Here is a 23074-nt window from a genome sequence, read left to right on the forward strand (position 1 = left end):
ATCCATACCTGATTCGGTGCCATCAAATACCACCACTCCATCCAGCTCCACTACTGACAGTCCAAGGAGGCGCTCGAGTCGCCTAACGGGGCTCTCGGGCAACGATACACGAGCCCAGAAGCGCACACGGAAGTGATGGCATGTGTGCGGGGCACTGCAGGACACATGTGGACTTGAAGGGTGTGAGGGGAGGGTATGTTTGGGTGGTGGGGGAGGTCGTTTTGGGTATTTGGACATTGGGGCATGGGTGGGGGTGGGTACGTTTGGGCGGTGGGGGAGGTCGTTTTGGGTATTTGGACATTGGGGCATGGGTGGGGGTGGGTACGTTTGGGCGGTGGGGGAGGTTGTTTTGGGTGTTTGGACATTGGGGCATGGGTGGGGGTGGGTACGTTTGGGCGGTGGGTGGGCACGGGTGTACAGTTTCCACTACCATTGCACCTCCTTCCCTGTTGTCAATTCTTCAATACATCTTCATTTTAAATCTAAACATACATGTGTGGACATCTATTATTTCATTTGCAGTACTACAAATCATTTATTGTCATCATCATGTGCATGCATTGCTGTGAATGTGCTGTGTCTCAGAAGTAGATGCGAATGAGTTCATCCCGTGCTTTTTGGCCATCATGTGGCCCCCCAGGGGGAGGTGGTGCCATCCCATCCCCATCTCCGTCTCCATCTTCTTCATCTCCGTCTGGTGGCATTGGGATGTTCCTGCGCAGGCAGATATTGTGCAGCATGGCACATACCAGTGTGATTTTACCCATCTTCACTGGGCTGTACAGCAGTGCCCCACCAGATCTGCTCAAGCAGCGGAACCGGGCCTTCAGCAGTCCAAATGTCCTCTCAATCATTCCACGTGTGCGGATATGTGCCCTATTGTACGCCTCTTCATGCCTGTTCCTTGGTCTCCATACAGGTGCATCAGCCATGGCGTGAGTGCATATCCAGCATCACCTACATGGGATGGAGATGGGGGGACATGTCAGTGTTTGTGGTATCATGTCTTCACCTGATGCTGTGCTATCTTGTATCATTGTTCATTCATGCATATGTGCCATGCAGTGGTTGGAAGTGATTATTGGCCATCACAGTGGATGCAGCCAACTGGATATCGGCCTACACATGTACGTGCACGTGTACTCTGACCTGTGGGTGACATTTGATTGTGATTATGGCATAGTGCAGTGCTGTGCACACATGGCAGAGTCACTCCATTGTGTAGAAGTAGTTAATGCAGGACGTCTCATTTCCAGGCATCATGTGCATTGGGAGGTCAGTGTCCCATTTATGGGTGGGTGTTAGCAGTGGTACAAGGTGTATGGGACAGTGGAAGTATCGGCTGTGTGTGTCATGTGGCAGGGTCTGTACGGGCACACAGTGGTGACCTGTCATGTCTTACTTCGTGATGTTTGTGATACGCAATCTATTTGGTTGATGGCAGGTGCCGTGATGCATGTGCGGTCACAGCGCCACACTCACATTGCCCATTGTCCTGGAGACACACACACCACTTCAACAGGGTCAGAGCATTGTCAGCTGTACTCACCTAATATCCAGGTGTTTTGTCCAGCATAGCGTTCCATGTACCGTGGCAACGTGGAATTGCGCAGTACCATTGAGTCATGGGTTGAGCCTGGGAAACGTGCGCAGCAGTGTGTAATCAGTTGCATGGCATCACATACCATCTGTACATTCAGTGAGTGGTACTGTTTCCTATTGCGGAAGACCATCTCAATTGTACGTGGTACTGTCAGCTCGATGTGGGTGCAGTCGACTGCACCTATGCAATTTGGCATGGCTGCTATGGCATGGAAGGCCAACTTGGTGGCAATGACCTCGGGGAGGGTACAGGGTAGGGCTATGTGTTCGGACACATGGCGCAACAGGGCATCCAGTACCTGGACCAGGATTTTCGAAAAACAGGGTTGTGATATGCCGTGCAGCTCACCGACCGTGTGTTGATAGGTGCCAGTGCCAAGGAAATGCAGCACAGACACTACCTTCAGGAGGGGGGGTGGCTGTGGGGGTGTCTATGTGGCTGCTGATGTTGTCCTCAATCATGGCAGTGATGTACAGGATTGTGGGACGGTCCAGCCGGTATAGTGTGTGGATCTGTCCAGGGGTAAGGTTCCAGGGTGAGGCCCTGATGCGTGGTATTGCTGGCTGCCTGCGGGGTTGTGCCGGATGGACAATGGGGTTGGCCATGGGTGGCTGGTTGGCACCTACGCCTCCTCCGCCTCCTCCTCTGCACCATTCCTGCCATCATGTGCAGTGCTCCTGTTTGGTTGAGTAGGCCCAGTCCCAGTGCTACTAGAGCTGCTGCCTGCATGTTTCTTTGTTGTGTTTGGCTGAGTGTGGCTCTTTTGTAGGGTCCCAGTGTGCTGCTGGGTCCAGCTGGGCTGATTCAGTGCACCTGTGCCCTGATTCAGTTCAGCCGGCACTGTTTAACGTCTTGTTCGCGGTGGCGGCGGTACCGCCTCCGTGATCATGGTTTTAACGCAATTTTTCTGGCGGTGTTTCTGTGTCCGCGCTAGTTGTGATGCTTGCAGTGTTTCGTATTGCCGGTAACGGGGCGGTTTCCGTGCAGGCGGATTTTCCGGGGACCTTTACTCCGCGGTGGCGGTTTGGGGAGGTGATATTTCCGGGGATGCTGGTCATGATTGGGCGGACGTGGAAACGGTGCCGGTATGGTTTTAACGGCGGTGTTAACTCCGGACCGGTGCATTTGTAATGAGGCCCCATATCCCTTTCATTGGCTCGCATTTTTTTTTTATGTTCACTCTCGGTTTTTTGATTTTGATCCGCTTGTAGGCTAGTTGTCCTGCCTCTGTTGGTCTTTCTTGAATCTTTGATCTTCATTGGACTATCATAGCTGTTATTTTCTTTAAAGGTTGACAGCTTTGCTCCTGACCTCTTTTCAAGCTCCTGTTCCTTGACTCTTACTGTGGTGTTTATATAATTTGTCATCGTTCGGGTTGTTGATGTTTGCAGGTTGCGGTGGTTTGAATCTTGCTTTTCTTGATGCGTATTGTCTTCTTTACCCTCTGACTTTTTTTTTGTCTGTGCCGTTTGCAGAGTACACTTTCAGGTCGTATCCCATTTCTTCTAGTTCGTTTTTGCTATTGATGATGAGGTTTTTTTGCATTGTTGATGCTGTATACAGCACCATTTTGGCCTTGGTATCTTCGTGGCTTGGCTCTACCACTAGCAGCTCTTCTGATTTGATATGTTTCAGGTTTTGAATGAACTTGAAGAGTTTTAGCACAAAGTTTCGGTTCAATGTTGTCTCTGTTTTCTTTTGCTTGTGTCAACTTGATTCGCCATTTCGCTTGATCCACTTTTCTCTGATTTTGATTGTACTTTTGAGTCTTGGATCTGTACTGAAAGACCGTTTCTCCTGAATCTCTTGGTGGACAGGAGCGGTTCTTGTAATTATTTCTGGTATTGTCGTTCCTAGATTTAGTGCGGGGCCGAGTGGGAGTCTCCCTTCTATGATTTTTTCTGTTTCTCCCTTGGTCCTCCCGATGATGCTGAGGTTCTACTCGCCGTCTCCTATCTGGTTGTTCATTTTCATGAACCTTCTGCTGTGAGTGGGAGCGGCTTTGTGTTTTCTCTCGGTGTGTGGAAGTCCACTTGTCCGGGGTTTTTGATCTGGACCTTTCTCTTTTCGTTTCTTTCATCATCTGTTTTAAAATTGTCTGCCTTGAGGTTTCTGGCAACCGAGTGTCCTTTTTCTTTTCACTTCTCTCCTTGGCCCTGATTTTTGCAGAGTTCTCACTGGACTCTACCTCCTTCCTCTGTGGGGACTCTGTTTTGCTTTTTTCTTTACTAGTTTGGGGATTCGGTATTTTACTGAGTCTATCCAAATTTGAGGCCTTCGGAACCTGTTCTGTTAGATGTTGACTCAGATTCATCAATTCCTCGTTTTCGAGGAAGTCATTTGTTGTTGTTGGGGATAGGCTGTTTTTTTTCCGACCTTTCTTGCTTCTTTGTTGTGGATTTACCTCTCGGTCTTCCATTAGTGGTGATTCTTTTTGGGCTACTGGGCGTGAGAAGAATTGAAAGATGCCTTCTGCCGTTTGAGTTCCAGTTTTATTTGATCTTGGTGAAGTTGTCTTTTTTGGTTTCAGAGTCGAGTAACTTGACCTGGTAGTGATTTAATATTCGCCCTTTTGTTTGTAGCTTCATTTACTGTTTTGTTTGTTGTTAAGTCAATCGTTGTGATGGTTTGGGTCCCAATTGTTTTTCCCACCACAGTTTGTTCTTTGTCTTGCAGCTTCACTTGTTGACGAGGAGTAGATGCGCCCCCGTTGGCTTCCAAAGTGCTGGTTTTCCTTGCTTCTAAGGCCATAATGTAGGCTTCTAAGAAGATTACTTCACTGTACATAACTGTCTGTATGCTTGTATGATCTTTCAATGAATCTGCCATGGCTTCATAGAGCTTCATGAATGGAGCTAACGCTATGTTTACTGATGACATGATGAAAAGTAAGTCAATTTTTTTGTTGGGGGGGTCCGCGTGGCTGGCCGATTGTAGTTGCTTGGAAGATCTCATTGGTGAATCATTTGAAGTTGTTGTGTTTGCCCATTGACTTTGTGGTGGCCTTGCGGTTTCCAATGAGCCTCTTCGGTTTCTGTTTTTTTCTGTAAGGGGGCTATAGCTTTCATTTCCCCACATGTTTTGATTTGGATTGTGCCGAGTCTTCAATGCTGGGCCCTGGTTTATTTCGTTCGTATCATGCAGCATTTGCAGCGCTATGGAAGTTAACTTCTCCGTCGACCTACTCAACCGTCGTGTCGGTGTTGTCTGCTTAGTTGGCTTTGACTTGTCCTGGTGAGATATTTTGTCAGGTGTTCTGTGTACCCCTTCTGAGGTTCTTTTTTTGTCATTCTGTAGTGGCGAAACACCTTCCCCCATTGGTGATGTTATATCTGGTGTTGGTTGGGGGAGACCCTTGTTTAATTCTGTTGGTAGGCCGCTGGGAACAACCGTTTCGTCCATGGATGACCTCTTTTCCTGTGGGTTTTTATTTTCACTTTGAGTGGCTGATGGAGTCTCCTCCATTAAGGACTCTTTGTCAGAGATCGCCTTGTCTTCACTCTTGTTTAAGTCACTTAGCTTCATCAGATTCACCTGTCGTTCTGGCAGTTTTTGTGGCGTCATTGGAGGAGATGTCAAATTGGGTTTCTCCCCGTCTACCCTCTCTTCTTAATTTGGTTGATTTAATGTCCCCTTGCTCGGGTCAAAAGCAGGGCATCTCTTGGAGGTCAGCTTTTCGCTGGCATTTTGTTCCATTCTTTGTAGTTTGGCGAAGGGTAAACATTTGTTTAGAGCTTCCAGTATTTCCAAGTCCGAAAGTTTGTTTGTTGTTTGTTTATTTATTTGTATTGCGCGCCAGACCCAAGGGTAACCGGGCGCAGTGAACAGAATATACGAAGCTTACAATGTTGCATAGAAATTACAGTGTTACAGCAAATTACAATGTTACGTAATTAAAAATGTACAATAGTGATAAGTCTTTGATGGTACATATGTACATTCAGATAAGTAATGTGTAGCATCAAGTCATCCTTTCATCACGAGACACTGCGCGAGCCTCTCGTGATGAAAGGGTGAATGGAATGCAATGACGGCATGCGGAACGGAGCTTCAAACAGAAGCGTCCGTTACTGCCTCAGCTGGTGGGGCCTGTCCGCATACAATAACTTGCCGACAATAAATATATCATTAATCATACCCAGCTGTCTCCTTGCTTACCTCGACCACTTCATAACATAACACAAATTAAAGTCTTTCAAACCTTACATGTTGTTGTCATTGAGGTGTTTGATAAGAAAGTTCCAAGGGATATTTTCCATTCACTGATTTTTGACTTCCTTGAGCCATGAAATAGTTTCTTACAGAGTTTTTGGGTGCCCCTCCCTCCCATCGTTTAGACTGGTTTTCTTTGACTTTATCCAGCGTTGTTTGAAGTGTGTTTTGTATTAGTTTGGGCTTTTGCATCGCCTTTTTTGTTCTGCGACCCTTCTTAATGTTCAGGGTAGTGCAGTTAATCGTAGGCATAGTTCTCTGTCTTTTCTTCGGGTTTGCTGCTTTACTAGCCTGATCAGTTGTCTCAATTATGTCAGTCTGTTCCTGGGTGGCTTTGGATGTCGAATTTCCCTCCGCCTCTGCATGGAACAGCGCCACCACCTGGACCTGCCCTAACAGGACAGGCGGCGGCAGCAGCAACTGAGGCAAGTCCCTATCCTGTGGAAGCTCCCCGTCCCCGATCTTCCTCCATCGTTGCCTCTCCGCCACCGCTCTTCTCGCTCTCATCGCCCCCCCTGCAACACCCAAGAGCGGGAGCCCTCCTTCGAGAGCCGCCGACGTGGGGCTCGAAGCACCTTCATGCGCCACACAGGGGGAGACCGGGACAGAATCAACCGCCCGAGCACACAGGCCGGAGCTGTTGTCCACCACCCTCTCCTCACCCTCACTGTCCCGCCACACCAACTCGTCCCCACCCTCCCACACGGACGGCAGCCTTCCTCTGAGAGCCGCCGGTGTGGGGCCCGGAGCTTCCGCCACCGCAGCGCGGGGAGAGGGCGGCGCCAGGACACACGCCACGCGAGGAGAGGCCGGGCCGGGTGTGGCGACTGGGCGTGCACCGAGGTGGACGCAGGAGCGGGAGCAGGTAAGGTTTGTCGTTGATGATGTTGTGGTTTCTCCTTAGTAAATTCTTCTGCTGAGGAGGGCGCCAGGCGATTTTTGGGTTCTGCTGCTTTCGCTGAAAAAGCCTGATCCCTATACATAGTCTGCTGATCAGCCTCTGTTGGAACCAGTTCCTTTGAGCTGCGAGGCTCCGTGCTTATACGCATGTTAGTCCTGCATGGAGTAGTTGGAGATTGTTCTTTTGAAATGGTAACCTGATGTTTCTGGCCGGCTTTCTGGTTTGGTTTGGTCTGATTTCTCCGTTTACCCTGGCAGCCCTGACAGTCATGACTGCAGGACTGCCACTCGTCGTCCACTCTGCGTCCGCTCCGCGGAGGTTTGAGGTTTTTATGTAGGGCCTCCCACACAGCAAAGATCAATGGAAATGAGAGACAGACTCTCAGACAGCACTGCAGGACTGCCACTCGTCGTCCGCTCCGCGGATGGATGAGGTTTTTATGCAGGTCCTCCCACACAGCAAAGATCAATGGAAATGAGAGACAGACTCTCAGACAGCACTGCAGGACTGCCACTCGTCATCCACTCCGCCTTGTTGTTCCTTTTTTTGAAGTATTTTTGAACTGGCAGAACTATATTGTTGAATTGAACTTATCAAGAACTGTATTGGAACTTTGTGAACAAGGACCAGGATTTCCTACCTTACATTTTGGAACTGTTTAGCACACCATAGCTCAAATCTGGGGAAGGGCAAGTGCACCCAGAAGAGACAAAGGTTATTCTGAAGCCAGCCTGATGCCTGGAGAATATTTCTAAGATGAAAACTCTGTGGCAGGAAGAACACTGTAGTAATGTGCTGGTTCCAGTGGAATGCTGTGGTTGTGGAATGTTTGGGGTGGAATGATTATCGGGTTTGAGTGCAAGTGTTTTAGGTGGACAGTTAGAGTGAGTTGAGCTGGAGTGGATGAGCCAGTGTTTTCTTCCGGCACTATTCTTGAATTTATCTGTACATCTGGGCACAATACAGCTTGCAGATAACTTACCTGGTGTCCTGCTTGATACGTGGTGGAAGTACCCCACCATGGTTACTTCACTGGCAACAAGGATTCCTTATTCCAGGACGAGGACCTGCGGCGAGCGGAAGACACTGCCCAACCCTTTCCCATCCACAAGCCTCCAGCCAGCATTGACGAGAGCCAAGAGCTGGGCCCCAAGATATGCACGTCGGAAGTGCAGGGACAGCACTTGTGAAAGGCAGATTGGCGGAGCGGGTCCCGAGGAGAAGAGGGACCTAGATGAGACACTGCCTCTGCATCCTGCAGGCTGGGCGGTGCAGGTGGGGGAGTGTCGGTGCCAGTGCCCAGGCGGAGCAGGCAATGCTGAGTGAGGAGGGTGTCACGAGCGGCCTGATCAGCCCTTCCTGTGGGGTCCATTGTGCAGCTGTGAGCCGGGTGGTGCAGCAGATCCCCTGGGGTCTATGGGCAGAGCCTGAGTGCCGGCAGAGTTTGTTCTGGTCTGCGGCAAACACGTTTCGGAACAAAACACGTCCTGGATGAAAAAAGTCTCCGAGCTAAGACCTTACGTAGAGTGGAGATATTTTTTTATCCGAGGGAGCAGTTGGAATGGTGACGTCACCAGCATCTGAAGGAACGTTGGAGCTGTTTTATGTGGAACGCACGCCTCTGTTAAGCACGAGGTGTGTTTTGTGGTGAACTTAACTCCCATTTCGGTTGGAGTAATAGCGGCGAGCAGCGGCTGGCAGAGCGCACTGCCGCAATTCAAGGTGTTGAGAGGAAAAGTGCCGGGCTAAGGGAACAGTATGATATCACTGATGAGGCATTTCGGGCATGTGGCTCGCCACGTGAACAAAAGAGATGTTGTGTCTCCGGTCCCCTCGTGGGGCAGGTCACTTGTCCCATGTATGTTGTGAGTAAGCCTTCGTGTGAAGAATTCTGCGTAAGGTTCAGTGTTCATGGCAGCAATTTGAGGGAACTGGACCCAGATCTCTGGGGTTTTTACATTCTTTTGAATACTTCCACCTTATCAGAAGACTGATGTGTGTAGGTATCTGTGTTGTGGTGTTAGCGTTGTAGCCTCTGGGTTAGCGTTTGATAGTGGCATCGGACATGGGCTGATGTAGTTTGAAGCCTGTTCGTATTGGGCGAGTGTTCGTGTTGTGGCCCCTGGGTGTCCTACCATTGTTGGTTACAGTGTTGCCATGTTTTTAACTTATGCTTTCCTTGCCTTTCTTTTAACTCATTTTCTTTTCTGGGGGGGGGACTTGGATTTGTGGCTGCTTACTTATTTTTGAGGGCACGCTGTCATTTTTATGGGGGCACATTTTGGACATGTGAGAGTGGGGTTCACTCCGTGGTTGGACTTTTCATTTGTTTGGTGTAACTATGTATTGGACCTTCCGCATTGTTTAGTGATTAACTATATTTTCCTTTTATGAGGGGCATTTGTGGATAATATGTGGGATTTTTACCTTTTTGGTCGTGCAGGAGTGGGTGGTTCAGGAAAATGCAGAATGTCCACAATTGCTCACATATGATGCATGTAAAAGTGTTCCTGCACCAATGATATTTGTTCATATACTGTTTGTTTTGTGATTGTAATGGTGTGTTTTCTCTTTGTGTTGCCAAAGCGGATATAGGAGTTGGGAGTGTTTGACTGTTTGGTACAGTCGTGGTGAGTATAGACTGTTGGTTACAGTGGTGTGTGGCGAGTATAGACTGTTGACTATAGTCAGGAGTTTTAAGCTGTTGGCTACCGCTAGAGTTAGCTGTTAATTACAGTCAGGGAGGTTGTGTGTGGCGTTTTGGGGCTGTTGGTGACAGCTGGTATTCTTAGCTGTTGGTTACAGCCAGTAGTTTGAATGTTGGTTATGGTCGGGTAGGTTGTGTGTGGCATTATCCGTTGCAGTGGGGCAACCTGTTATGTTGGCGTGTTCCCACTGTTAGATATTATTATCTTCCGTGTCCGGGGCAAGGGGTTGTCTATGTTGCAGTGTTTGCGAATGTGTTGTGTACTGTGGAGATCCGCAGCAATTTTTGCAATTGGTGTTTGTGATCTGCATCTCTTGTCCATTGTAACAAGTGGATTACAGTGGATGTTGGTGTAAATCATCCATCTTATGGCGGTATGTGTTCCAGAGTAGGTGTTCATCATCCATCTTGTGCTGGAATGCATTCTGTCTATGCAGCATGGTTGTTTCTTCTTTTCCTTGAGGGCACCGCATGCCACGTCCAATGTTCCACTGTTGGCATTTGTGGTGCAACTAACGGGGGGAGAAGTGTAGTAATGTGCTGGTGCCAGTGGAACGCTGTGGTTGTGGAATGTTTATCGGGTTTGAGTGGGTGCTCAAGGTGGACAGATAGAGTGAGCTGAGCTGGAATGGATGGGCCAGTGTGTTCTTCCGGTACTACACTTGAACTTATCTGTACATCTGGGCACAATAAAGCTTGAAGATAACTTACCTGGTGTCCCGCTTGATACGTGGTGGAAGGACACCACCTTGGTTACTTCAAATTCCACTGGAAATAACGGTTTGGACAACAGACTAAAAATCTTGCCTACAGAATGTAAGAGTTTAGCAGAAGCAAATAACTGTATTGGTGCCATTCTGGCACCTGAAAAGGGAACATTGTTACCAAACACTATTAAGTTGGTGCCAAACTTGGTAAAGATTTGGCGTAGCTGTAAAATGTGAACGTTCCACTACTGTGGGCTCAGATCAAACAGGACATTCACCCCTACGGTAATGTCCCCAATATCGCACCATTACTAAAAATAATGCATTCTTGATTCATCAGATTTCCAAATCCTGTGGCCTCCCCCAAAGCCAACATACCTGGGCAAACTAACAGAAAAGACCGTAGGGACTTTGAGGGGTCAGAAATAAGATATGCACACAAGGTGGTAATATTCTCATCATTTGACATTTTATTAAATTAAACAAGGTGTGGATAAAGGCCTTCCTATCACTATCCTATAGAGAGTTTCCCTACCTATGAAACTAAAACTAAGGATCTGTCTATGTCTCGTCAAGAGTAGCAAAACTGTCCTTGTGTTCAAAACCTAACGGACCCTCACACTAAAAATGAACAAAATGTTCAAGGAAAAGGTCTGTTTTAAGTTCAATAAACAGTATGCAAAAACCATGTAGATATAAATTCAACAAAAACAAAAATCGTATCCAAGGGTTGGATCCCTTCCCAAGAACTCAATCCAGGTACACGTATAATTTGTTATTTATAACGCGTTTAATACCCAGAGGTTTCTAAGCGCGGACCCGGGATCGAACTTGTGTTGCTCCGTGTTGTCTTGCTTCCAAGGCGAGCATGCTGCCCCTGCGCTATCCTCCTGAGAATGTTGAAGATGTTCAATTCAGACAAGAATTCTTTAAGTGAAGTAGAAATGTCTCTTTCACACAACACTTACTTAAAATAGTTAAAATATATATTTTTCTCCAAACAATGAGGGTTGTAATGATGCAATGTGTCTCTTGGCCTTAAGGTAAGGAAGAAAATGTCTTGTCCAAACAATGGTGGCAAAGTAGGCCAAGTTTCTCTTGGCCTTAAGAATTGATGTTTTAACACTTTCTTAGGAATGATGCAGATATTTTCTTTCCCAGGCAATTTCCAAAGAATAGTAGTTCCCCACAACACTTTCTTAGGGCCAACAAAGACTATCTTTTCCAAGTAATGGTCGTTTTTAATCAGAATTATGTAAATGTCTCTTCTACTCAACAACTTATTAAATAATGTATTCTGTTATATTTCCCTGCCAGAAACCCCCGTTCCAGTGTCTTGTTCTTTCAAACAATTGACAAAGATGGTCTCCTGGTATACTTTCCTGCCAGTAACCCTCCTAAAAATATCTCCTCTGTTCATGAACTCTACATGGATTACCTGGTATACTGCCCTGGCAGGAATACCCACCAGAGCCTTGAAGATCGACTGGTGTACTATCCTGACAGGTATCGTCTCTTCCCAAAGGTTCACTGCCTGGTGCACTCTTACCACAAGGTCTTCCAACAATCTTTACAGAGACTTGCAATTGTCCATTACAATTCATTGGTTCATCACAGCATTTACTGCGCGGTTCCCCATATTGACATCGCACATAAGGGGGCTCGTGTAAATTCAGTCGTTCTCTTTCATTAACTTGATGTTTAAGTTCCCAACTTAACCACCTGCGGTATGTCTCGGGGCTCCAAATGCGTTTGGCCAGACTCACCGGTGTTGGTTGGCGTGTACGTCTCGTGGTGTCGAGCTTTAGTGTTGTCCGTGCCTTTAAAAGGTGTTTCCCGCTTTTCAGAACCTCCTGCGGCTCTGTTGACAGCTCATCCGCCATCTGCAGGTAGAACTGCGGCGTTTCCATGTGACCTTGCCAACCTCTCCTGTGCTGATGGTGGGCAAACGGTCCTTCTGCGACACCCGCTTGGCATCTCCTGGTCTCTCGCTGCCTCAGAGGAAAGCGATTGCTTTCCTCCATAGAGTACCTTTGCGTAGGTCTGCTTTCGGGTCCGCTTCCTGCTGCTCCCTTATCTACCATGGAAAGACACGCCTGTTTAAAATCAACTGCACAGCTGATTAAAGTTACAACAACTAGTCTGTACATTGCTGGTTCTTCTCTCCACATTAACTCCTTTATCCTCTTCTTCATCCCACTACAAAAGGATTTATGAGAATTGACGTTCAAATAATTGTTACTCCTTTTAAAGTTAATTTGTCCTGGGTTTTTGTTCACATTAGAACCAACATTAGCAGATGTTAAGAGAGCATCATATACATATGATGCATGAATGTTATTCTGCCTAGGGTTTTTGGCAAAAGGGGGCATTAGGATTTTACCATTGGAAGGATGGGTATAATGACAACATGCCACCAGGAATTTAGGTATTATAAGGTAATCTTCAGAATGAATGGAAGAATACAGCGTCATTGAGTCACCACATCTCCCCAACACCATCTGCTCCCATGTGATCCTTCCTCAAAATACCACCCCCATGGTCTAGATCAGGTAGCGGCTGCGTGCCCTGGCCACATGGGAGGAGATCTTCGGCTGGGGATTAGTGATGACTCCACAGAATTAATTACACAACACACTAACACTCCCACATTGCATCTAATAAAAACCTCACCTCTCCCCAACCTAGTTTTAAACCAAGATGAAGTACAGTGACATCCCCCCTATAAGTAGAAAGCAAAGCACTGCATACATTGGATGAGCGTGAAACCTTTACACAGCAAACTTTCAGCAGCCTTTGATTTAATGGAACACAGGGCACTATTGTCAACTCTCAATTTAAATGGGGTGCAGAGTCAAACTTCTAGACTGTTTCTCATAAATATGTGATGAAGATTACAATTTGCAATACGATAATCTTTGACACCGCATTTCTTCCATCTGAAATTTGAAGTCCAGGAGATGGAAATATAATGCCCAAACCCCTTCAACGTGTGCATGGAGCCACCAAAGGTCAATCCGGGATGGTAAATTAGCCCCATGCACCAATATGGCAGTCAGTCAGTTAGCTTAGGTTTATTTTCTGCCAACAGACCATAAAAGTAACAAATAAAATACAAATCACAACTGCGATCAAATGGTCGCATAATACATTATCCAAACAGTTTACACAAAATATTTCACTTAAATGCAGATAAAAAGTGACATTTAAAATATGATCATAACACGTTCCTCATAACAGCTCATATAATTCTTCAAATCTCTTGGGTATGGAGTTAACAAGTACATAGTATCTAAAAACATTAAGCACATTGGTAATATAAATAATAAACACCCAATTTTCACCATCATTTGTGTGCTAGAGTCAGAATTAAATAATGCATCAAATACTGGGAGCCACAGGTAAGACACGATCGTAAGAAGTTCATCTTGAAATAGTTCAAAAGATTCTTAGAAAAAGAAATGTCTCTTGGGTACAGAATCAAAAAGTGCATGTTGTTATACAAATAGTTGGCTCAATGATAATGAGTCAGGTGTGATCATGAGCTCTTTGATGCAAAGAAACTATTTTACCAGAAGGGCACCAATTTCACACCATCAATAATAATATAAATGACAAACTTAAATAATACAACACAATCTTGCCTTCCATGCACTCGTCAAATAGTTCAAAACCGAGTGCACAGCAAGGTCATCATTCACAGTTGTAATTGATCTGCACCTGAATAGCGGCTTGAGACATCTCTTTCTAGTATAATCATATAAAGACGCATAATAAAAAAAAAATGTGTTACATTCTCAGTCTCATTTTTGCATGCAGGGCTTTTTTTGGTAAGTTTGCAGTTGCATATGTTCATTAGTTCGGCCAGTGGTAACGCGACAAACCGAAGCTTACGGTATAGGGTCCTGGAAAAGTTTGGCAAAACAACATCCAGATAGCTTGCATAACCAAGGGTCTACTTCTGCCCCCGATATTTCTTTCCCCTCTCATTACCTACAATATCAGTGAAAAGTGCACTTGCTTCATTATACATAAAGGCCTCTTTGATACATACTTTTGCGCTACGTTCAATAAGATGGGGTACTAGCCAACACTTGCTAAGACCCAAAAAGTAAAAAGTATGCTTTAAGTATTTCATCCAGGGGAGCGATCGACCCTTCTCTTGTGACAAAATGTCTTCAAGTGCTGACCTGTACACAAGTCCCGGAGATGACCATACCCTAACCAAGAAGGGAAGGGGTTTTGATATATGCAGATATTAGGCATCTGTACTTGACGGTATCCTCAATAGATTTCAGATTTATCCACCTGAACTGACTCATGAGTTGTCAAATCCAGGCGGGTCAACGCTTGTCCACTGAATATAGGGCACACAGATAGTGGAGATCAGTGATCCATCGCCATTGCCAGTTTCAACGGTGCCACTGGAGAACCTCCAGGTAAGGAGGCAGTGTCTGGGACCCAAGGAGAAGGTAAGGGGGCAACTGGGTGGCGACCAAGATCGAGGAGTATAGCCGAGAAACCCCCACTTTAGAAGAGGGAGTGGAATCGAGGCAGGCAGGAAGGAAGGTTTCAAACTAGGGCAAGCCTGCTCCTCCATTCAAACATAATTGACCGCAATCAGGGAAACCTGGAGGGCATTGGTGAGGTAGCAAAGTATGCCTCACATCTCTGTAAAATGTTTCTAATTTCTATACACCCTGCCCTTCTAGGACATCCTCCTGGTTCTCAAGTTTCTTAGCGCCATCCCTTCTGAAACAAACAGGAAGATCCTCCTGAAATGCCCAACTTCAAGATGTCTTTTCTCCTAGCTATCACCTTTTTGACAAGGATCTGGGAACTGGCATCCCTCATATATCTTCCACCTCATTTTTCTACCTGAAGCCCGGGTACTCAAACCCTCCCGGGTCGTCTGCCCCAAGGTGATGAGATGATTACCCACTACCTGGCCAGGACCTGGTGCTTCTCTCAATGATGGAGGCAGGAAATTCCTAATGTCACCGGAATGTTAAAGGTTTACCTTGAATGTACAGTACAGCAGCTTCTAGAATCGCTGGCTCTTCCGGTGACATTGGCTGTCAGTCACCCAAAGTTTAAACCCATTCTCTCCACTAGTCACTGGATCAAGCTTACTATTTCCATAGTTTACATGCTGGCATGTTATCCCTTGCCACAAGGTATCCAAGACACACATCCTCTGGGTGGTTGGGGGTGGAGGACCGGCAGCAAGGGGCTTCTTTCTGGGTGGCTTTTCAGGAGTTTCCTTGGCTAACACGGATACCTTCATCAATTACTATCGCTCGTGCCTCTCCAATGGTCCCTTGATCTTTAGTACGACGGTTCTAAATACCCAACATTAGAATATTGGCTATCCACTGAATAAATGCACTGGTATGCATGATGATGGACTAGTGTTTTGTTTACTCCAAGTGTAGTGCCCAGTCTGCTTTGGTATATCATCATCAATGAGCATTAAGGTATAAAGGAGGAACAAAGGGATAATGCAGTAATCTTCATAACACTGAGTCCTACTCTTCCTCAATGCAGCACAGCTTTCTGACCCTCCCACCCTAGGAATTTGAGGCTATTCACCTACTTGATTTTAATGGTGTATTTCTGGTTGTGACATCTTTCTCCCCGCTGAAGGAGGGGGGATGTAAAACAAAGTTGACCTTTTTATAACTATTTACAATAAGAAACATTGTTGACTGCCTGGGAGGTGGGATTATCTCATCATTGAGGAATGGAATGGCAGAGTGGACTTTTAATGAACATTACCAGTAAGTAATCTGGGCAATACTGGGACCTAGACAACCCGAAGGATGCTGGTCACCTTCTGAGCATGTGTAGTCTCACCAAGCTGCTGGTGGCACGAGATCCTGGGCTCTAGCTTTGCGGATGTAGTCTACACAATTCTCACATGCCAAAGTCCTGCTCTCCTTTTCTGTGAAACCACCAATCTTTCACCTCCTGTGACCCCGCTCACTACCCCTCAACAGAATTGAATGCATGCTCCCGTCTCTTCACACCTGCACCCTCAGGACCAGGCATTGTGCTATCGGAAAGTCATGCTTACCTTTCGTGGCACAATGTAGCTGATGGGAACAATGAAACTGTCAGTCAGCTGCAGGACCCGTGCCACCTCACATGCCATGACATCCATTGCCAACTTTGGCACCAATGCAACACCCCGGGTCTTTGTCTCTGTCAGGCACTGGTTTACTGTAAAAGAGAGAGAGAAAGGAATGGGTGGAACACATTAATAAAGGAAAACAAGGAGTATAAAAGGTGACCATGATAGAGTGGGACTTTACCAAAGTTTACACACCATAAGGGACCACTGAGACTAAATGTGGCGCCAGCCGGAGTTCTCTGTAACAGGGTGTGGCTATAACAAAGGATTTATAACAAGGAATAACTGGCATTTAAGAAGCTTTGGCTTCATCAAACGCTCAATAACAGCATACAGAGTCCCCTAAGATAGGATGCAGCGGTATCCTACCGTTACAAAATAAGGTGCATTATATCAGGGATTCCATTAACAGGGTGTACTTTAACTGGGATTCCTTAAACAAGACACACTGCACTAGAAATTACCAAAACAGTGTGCTTTTTAGCATGGGACCCTATGTTTTTTTTAAGTCGTTTTCTACACTGAGGTGTAATTGTAGTTGAGGGTTTCTTTTGAAGGGAGTTTATGTATCGGGATGACCTCCATTTCATAAATAGACTGCATAGGTAGTTCATTATGACGCAGTAGGACTATATCAGGGGTTGGTATATAATTCTTTAGCAGCGTTTGTTCAAAAGTTTCTCTAGAATATTGGGGGAGGAGAGCAATTTCAGGAGGTCCCTATAAAAAAGGATTTTCTCTCAAGAGTCCTTTGTGAAAAAGCTGTGATTTTAAAAGTCTACTTAACATCAAGATGGTATAGCATGAGATTCTTTACATAGATTCTTTACATTAGGGCAATGCTTTGACAGGAGTTCCACAAAATGGCGTGGCCGCATCATAGTTACTTTTTTTGAGGTGTGCCTGCCTCAGAGGCTTTCTAGTTTAGAGTGCAACTATTGATCAAATTCTCCAAATCAGGCCAGAACTGTATAAGCTTTTTTATAACAGGGTATGAACCACAGGGTTAATATAGCAGCTGTAACTAGGTCAGACTTTAAAAGTGTTGCTGCGCCAGGGTATAGCAATCAATCACGTCTTCTGTATCTGGGTGTCACTTTACTAGGGGTCCTCTGTAAATGGGAGCTACACTAGTGTGTTGTTCTCTATAAAGAGAGTTGACTATATCATGGGGCTTTCATCATCATAGGTGACAGCACCATATGATCTCTATAGCAAAGTCAGTGTTACTTAAGTTAATAGGCTCTTGTACTGCGCCAGATCACTGCCTTAGCAGTATCAGAGCACTAAGTCTAGTACGCAGTGTGGCATAAAATGTCCCCGCCAGGGGTTTCCAGACCTCCCGAAGGACACTGATATTGTGTGAATATTTCAGGTGGCCTCTATTGAAGAGTCCTGACATTTTGTTCTGCAATTTCGAACCAATTATATCCACCTGACAAAGCTAAAACAGGTCACTGGACTGTATCTTTGTGTAACTAAGATGCTACATTCACACAAAAGCTTTAAAGTGGTGGCAGCCCATTTTCGATAATTATAATGGGACTTCAATACAGTTTAAGTTATTTTGTTTTTCAAAACCATGTGCGGCCTCTCTTGCCCTCCTGCTACAAGATGTGCATGTTTTCCTTGGGTTTCAGCTGTCTGACCCATAGATTAATGTTTCTTACCTGTGGCCTGGCTGTTGCGCTGCTATGTAAATTTGAAGATGCAGACTTACTCCCTGCACTTAGAATGAATTGCCTATTTATTAATCCTTTCCCCAAAGCACCCAACCCTGTCCGTCTTTGCCAGGAGAGTTAATGGTTGCATCGTAGCTAAGCTAGGCTAAGTTTCCCTAGTACAGGGAAAGGTCATTAGCTTTCCGCTCACATACCAACTACTCAAAGCCTGTTTGTCTTCCCTCCAGGAGGAGTGTCTTCACTGAGGTATTACAGTGCCTTAAAGAGTGACTCTGAAGAGGGCAGCAAGTTCAAGAAAAAGGACCCTCGGTGGAAAACAAACAAATGCATTGTTTTCCACAGAGAAGAATAATTAGTTTGAACTACAAGGCCCTTTCAGCAAAAAGGAACCTGGTTTTCACTAGAGTTGAAAAAGCAAATTTCTCTTGGGATATTCCAAAAGTTAAATGCATCTTTTTGTTAATTAAGCAACTTCTCTCCTGTCATGGATTCTCATTCTGTGCCCAGTTAGATAGAATCTCTAAACGCCCATTTTGTGGCAAAAGAATGTTTCTGAATACCAATGCATCAGGATATGGATTGATTTGTTGATTTACAAGCACATATTTCCTCATTTATGAAGGAAGGCCGGACAGGAATTGTATCTTGGCGCAGATGATTATTGAAGAGAACAATGGCATGATGGGAAGTATTGAGAAAGAACAATTTACTTACCAACTTGTAACATTCTTTCAACTGGATGTTCCTCCAACATATTCCACATCTTTGACATGTAATGTCCACAGCTGTGCACTTTGGAAACATTTTCAGCAGAGGGCGTCCTGCGTTGATGACGTCGGGTCGATGTCCCTCGAAGGCCTCCGTCGAGAGCGACGTCACTGGATGTTATACATAGGACGCACGGCGCCACTAGCCTCAATTTAAGTTTTTTCCCTCAGAACGTGTGGCACCAGTTTCATGACTGCTTGACTGCACATAGCCTCGCGGAAAGGGAAGCTGCAATCGCATAGGAAATTCTCCAGAGGGATAGGCTGGGAGGGCGATGTGGAATACGTTGGAGGAACATCCAGTCAAAAGAACGTTACCAGTTGGTAAGTAACTTGTTCTTCAATGGATTGTGTCCTCCAACATATACCATATCTTTGATAGACTCCCAAAGCAGTACCAGTAAATGGAGGAGGGAAAAGAATTTACAGTACCCAATCAGATTGTGGAATAAAGAACCGCCTTACCAAAGGTCATATGCTGACCATGGATTGTATCTAGGGAATAATGCTTAACAAAGGTGTGAAGCGAAGCCCATGTAGCGGCATCACAAATATTCCTAATAGGAACACCGCGTTAGAGGGTGGTGGAAGCAGCCACGCCCCTAGTGGAATGAGCATGCAACCCTTCAGGAGGGTCTTTACTCGCCAATTGATAACACTCTGTAATAGTGAGGATAATCCACCTGGACAAGGTCTGTTTGTTAACAGCCTGGCCCAATCGGTGTCCAGCATATCCTACAAAGAGTTCATCGTCCACTCTGACCCTGGATATCCTAGAAATGTAAAAGCTCAGAGCTCTCCTAGGATCCAACCGATGGAGTCGCTCCTCTTCCTTACCAGGATGAGGAGGAGGGTAGAAAGATGGAAGAACCACCTTTTGACTCAAATGAAATTCAGAAACTACCTTAGGTAGAAAGGACGGACATACCCTAAGTACTACCCTGTCCTTGTGGAACACAGTAAAGGGTGGCTTAGAGGAAAGTGCCTGCAATTCACTGCAACGAAGAACACGGTCTTGGAGGACAATGATCTCAAAGGACAAGAGTGCAAAGGTTCAAACGGAGCACCCATGTGAAATTTCAAAACCAAATTTAAATCCCAAACCGGCACCTGCAAAGGAGACGTGAGGAACACATTAGTCAGTCCTTTAAGAAATTGAGAAATCAAAGGAATTTTGAAGTAAGAACATTCTTCAGACGAGCGCTTAAATATAGACAGCGAAGCCAAGTAACTCTTAATGGTACCAACTTGAAGGCCCCTGTGGGCCAAAGAAAGCAAAAAAGAGAACACCATAGGAATGGAGCACTGAAAAGGATCCACATTGTAAACTCTCCACCAGTCGCAGAATTTACGCCAAAGGTACAGGGATTTTGTTGCAGGCCGCCTGGCCGAAAGCTACACCTCCATCACATCATCGGGGAGGTCCCAATCCTTACACCTCAACCTTTCAGATACCATGCGTGAAGGTTGAGAGTCTTGACCTCTGGATGGAGAACATGACCCGCCCCCCCCTCGCCCGAGAGCAGATCATCTCGGCAGGGAAGATGGCGGGGAGGGCAGATGGGCATTTCTAGAAGGTCCGGGTACCACGCTCTCCTGGCCCAATTCGGAGCAATGAGGATCATGTGGGAACCGAATCTCCGCAATCTCCGCAACACTTGAGGAATGATGGGGACTGGAGGAAACGCGCACAGCAGTGGGAATGACCAATCCACTACGAACGCGTCTCCTAAGGCTCCTCTTGGAGGAAATTCCCTTGAGCAGAATCTCTTGCACTTCCGGTTGATGCTGGTGGCGAAGAGATCCACTTGCGGGTTCCCCAAAGGGCGAAGATCTCCTGAAGGACTTCCTGAGCCAACTCCCACTCGTGACAGATCGTGCTCTGCCTGCTCACAGCGTCCGCCGCCATATTTTCTTCTCCGGCTAGATGAACTGCTGAGATCGAAATTCCCTGCTGGATGGTCCAGAACCAGAGCTGCATTGCCTCTCCGCACAACGGGAGTGACCCTGCCCCCCCGCCCTTTTTGTTGAGGTAATGCATGGCCACTGTGTTGTCCGTCATGATCAGGACACTCTTCCCCCGTACAGCCGGTTGAAAAGCCTTCAGGTCTAGCCCGATGGCCCTCAGCTCTAACAGGTTAATGTGGAGTTTGGACTCCGACGAAGACCAACGACCACTGGCGGTCAAGTCGTGAGGGAAGCATCCATCACTACAGTCACCTCTGGCCATGGTTGCCAAAACGGCTGCCCCTTCATCAAGTTTCCTTCGTTGGCCCACCACAGAAGATCCTGTGAGACCAAGAGGGGAATCTGAACGGCATCTGACATCTTGCCTCAGAACAGCGACCACTGCATCTTGAGGACCCATTGCAGGGATCTCATCCTCAGCCTGGCCTCTGGCACCAGAAAAATGCAGGATGCCACGAGGCTGAGCAACCTTAAGAATTCAAAAGCCGGGAGACTCTGGGCATGTTGAAATTTGTCCAACATCTGCACAATGTGATGAGCCCTCAGCTTGGGAGGCGAGCAATTCCCCAAGGATGTGTCTAACACAGCCCTGATGTACTGAAGCTGTTGGGAAGGTATCAGATGTGACTTCTTGAAATTGAGGGAGAAGCACAGCTTGTGGTGGGAGCGGCAGGTGAGACCGAGGTGATCCAACGCTTGCTCGTGAGTGTGTGCCCGGATCATCCAGTCCAGCTAGAGGTAGACGTGAATCCCCCCTCGCCTGAGGTATGCTGCAACCGCCACCACCATTAGCTTGGTGAAGATCCCCAGGGCGGAGGTCAATCCGAACGGCAGGATCCGAAACTGAAAGTGCGAGTTTCCAGCCGCAAACCTCAGGTACTTTCTTTGCGTGGGATGAATCGACACATGAAAGTAAGCATCCTGTAGGTCTAGGGACACCAACCAATCCTGAAGTTGAAGGGCCTGGAGGACTTGAGAAAGAGTAACCATCTTGAACTTGTGCTTCCTGAGAAGTGTGTTCAACCAACGCAAGTCCAGGATGGGTCTCAATCCCCCGTCTTTCTTGGGAATAAAAAAATAAGGGGAATACCATCTCTTGTTCCTCTCCGCTACAGGCACCAGTTCTATAGTGCTTTTCTCCAGCAAGGTTAAGATTTCCTGCATAAGGAGCGGATCTGGAAGCTTCAAAGAGTTTCCTCGGTGGATTGTTCTGAGGCCGCTTTAAGAAGGGAAGACAGTAGCCGTGGGCTATAGTATCCAGAACTCATCTGAAGTAATGGCTCACCATTCTTCTAGATGCTGAGACAGTCTGCCCCCAACCGGCGAACCATGAGACATGGCCTCATGACTGTTTGGAAGCGGCTGCGGCAGTGCCTGAAGGCAAAGAGGCAGCTGCTTGAGTGGCTCTTGCACCTCTATTTCCCCGACCACCACAGGTACTTTTTCGTTGGCCCCTTTGACTGGCGGTCCCCCTCGTTTTACCAAAGGAGGAGTAGTAATGAAAAGAACCTCCCCTCCACTGCTGTCCCTTAGGAAGAAAAGGCGGAGTTTGACGCATGGCTGCGCTTAAAGATTTCACCGCAGCCTTCAACGTCTGCAACCTCTCAAGGTTCTCGTCAGCCTTGTTGCCAAACAAATGTTCACCATCAAATGGCATGTTCAGAAGACGGCTTTGCACATCCGGAGCAAAACCCGACTTCCGCAACCACGCAAATCTGCGTATAACGGTGCTCGCAGCCATGGACCGGCTAACACTGTCTGCCGTAACCAAACCCGACTGAAGGGATTTGCACATAGCATCCTTGCCATCTTGCGCGAGACCCATGAAGCCATCCCTTTCTTCCCCCTCGGGCATATGCTCAGCCGCTAAACACAGTTCCACAGAGTGTGTGAGAACCTTGCTAAGGCACAAGTGGTGTGGGTCGATTTCAATGCTATGCTCCCTGCAGAAAATACCTTCCGAGCCCAACCGTCAAAGCGTTTGTCGTCCCTATAAGGAGGGTCTGGTAGGGTACGCTGCCTGCCTCGAGGTGGCTGTGGCCGCCTGAACCACCAAACTCTCGGGAGTGGGGTGAGTGGCTGGGGTCGCTAACTGAAGGGCAGTACTTTCTTTGTCAAAGATTTATTAACAGCCGGAAGAGATTCCGTTGACTGCCAAGCAGCTGCCACCCTTTTCTCTAAGGTGAGATGAAATGGTAACACCAGGTCAGAGGACGGACCTTGATCTAAGATGTCCATTAGATCATCCTGCACAAAGTCTTCAGGAGGACTGGACTATCCCAGATACTATGAGATCCTAGCCATGAACCTACTGTATGAAGACTCAGCATGAGCCCTAGGCTCAGGCCTACCAAATTCCACTTCCGGAGAAGTGTCCAACCCACTTGCATCATG

At 46.7% G+C, this 23074-nt stretch overlaps 1 protein-coding gene across 1 annotated transcript in view; it reads right to left on the bottom strand.

Annotated features, from left to right (window-relative positions):
• Nucleotides 1-23074, bottom strand: part of CORO7 (coronin 7) — a 1792839-nt gene that overhangs the window by 311840 nt on the left and 1457925 nt on the right. The window contains exon 11 of the mRNA XM_069646849.1: nt 16207-16352. Coding sequence (XP_069502950.1) covers nt 16207-16352 — 146 coding nt within the window. The remainder of the gene's footprint in view (nt 1-16206; nt 16353-23074) is intronic.

This window comes from Ambystoma mexicanum, chromosome 2q, assembly GCF_040938575.1.
Source record: "Ambystoma mexicanum isolate Mex_15411 chromosome 2q, UKY_AmexF1_1, whole genome shotgun sequence".
Classification (NCBI taxonomy): Eukaryota; Metazoa; Chordata; class Amphibia; order Caudata; family Ambystomatidae; genus Ambystoma; species Ambystoma mexicanum.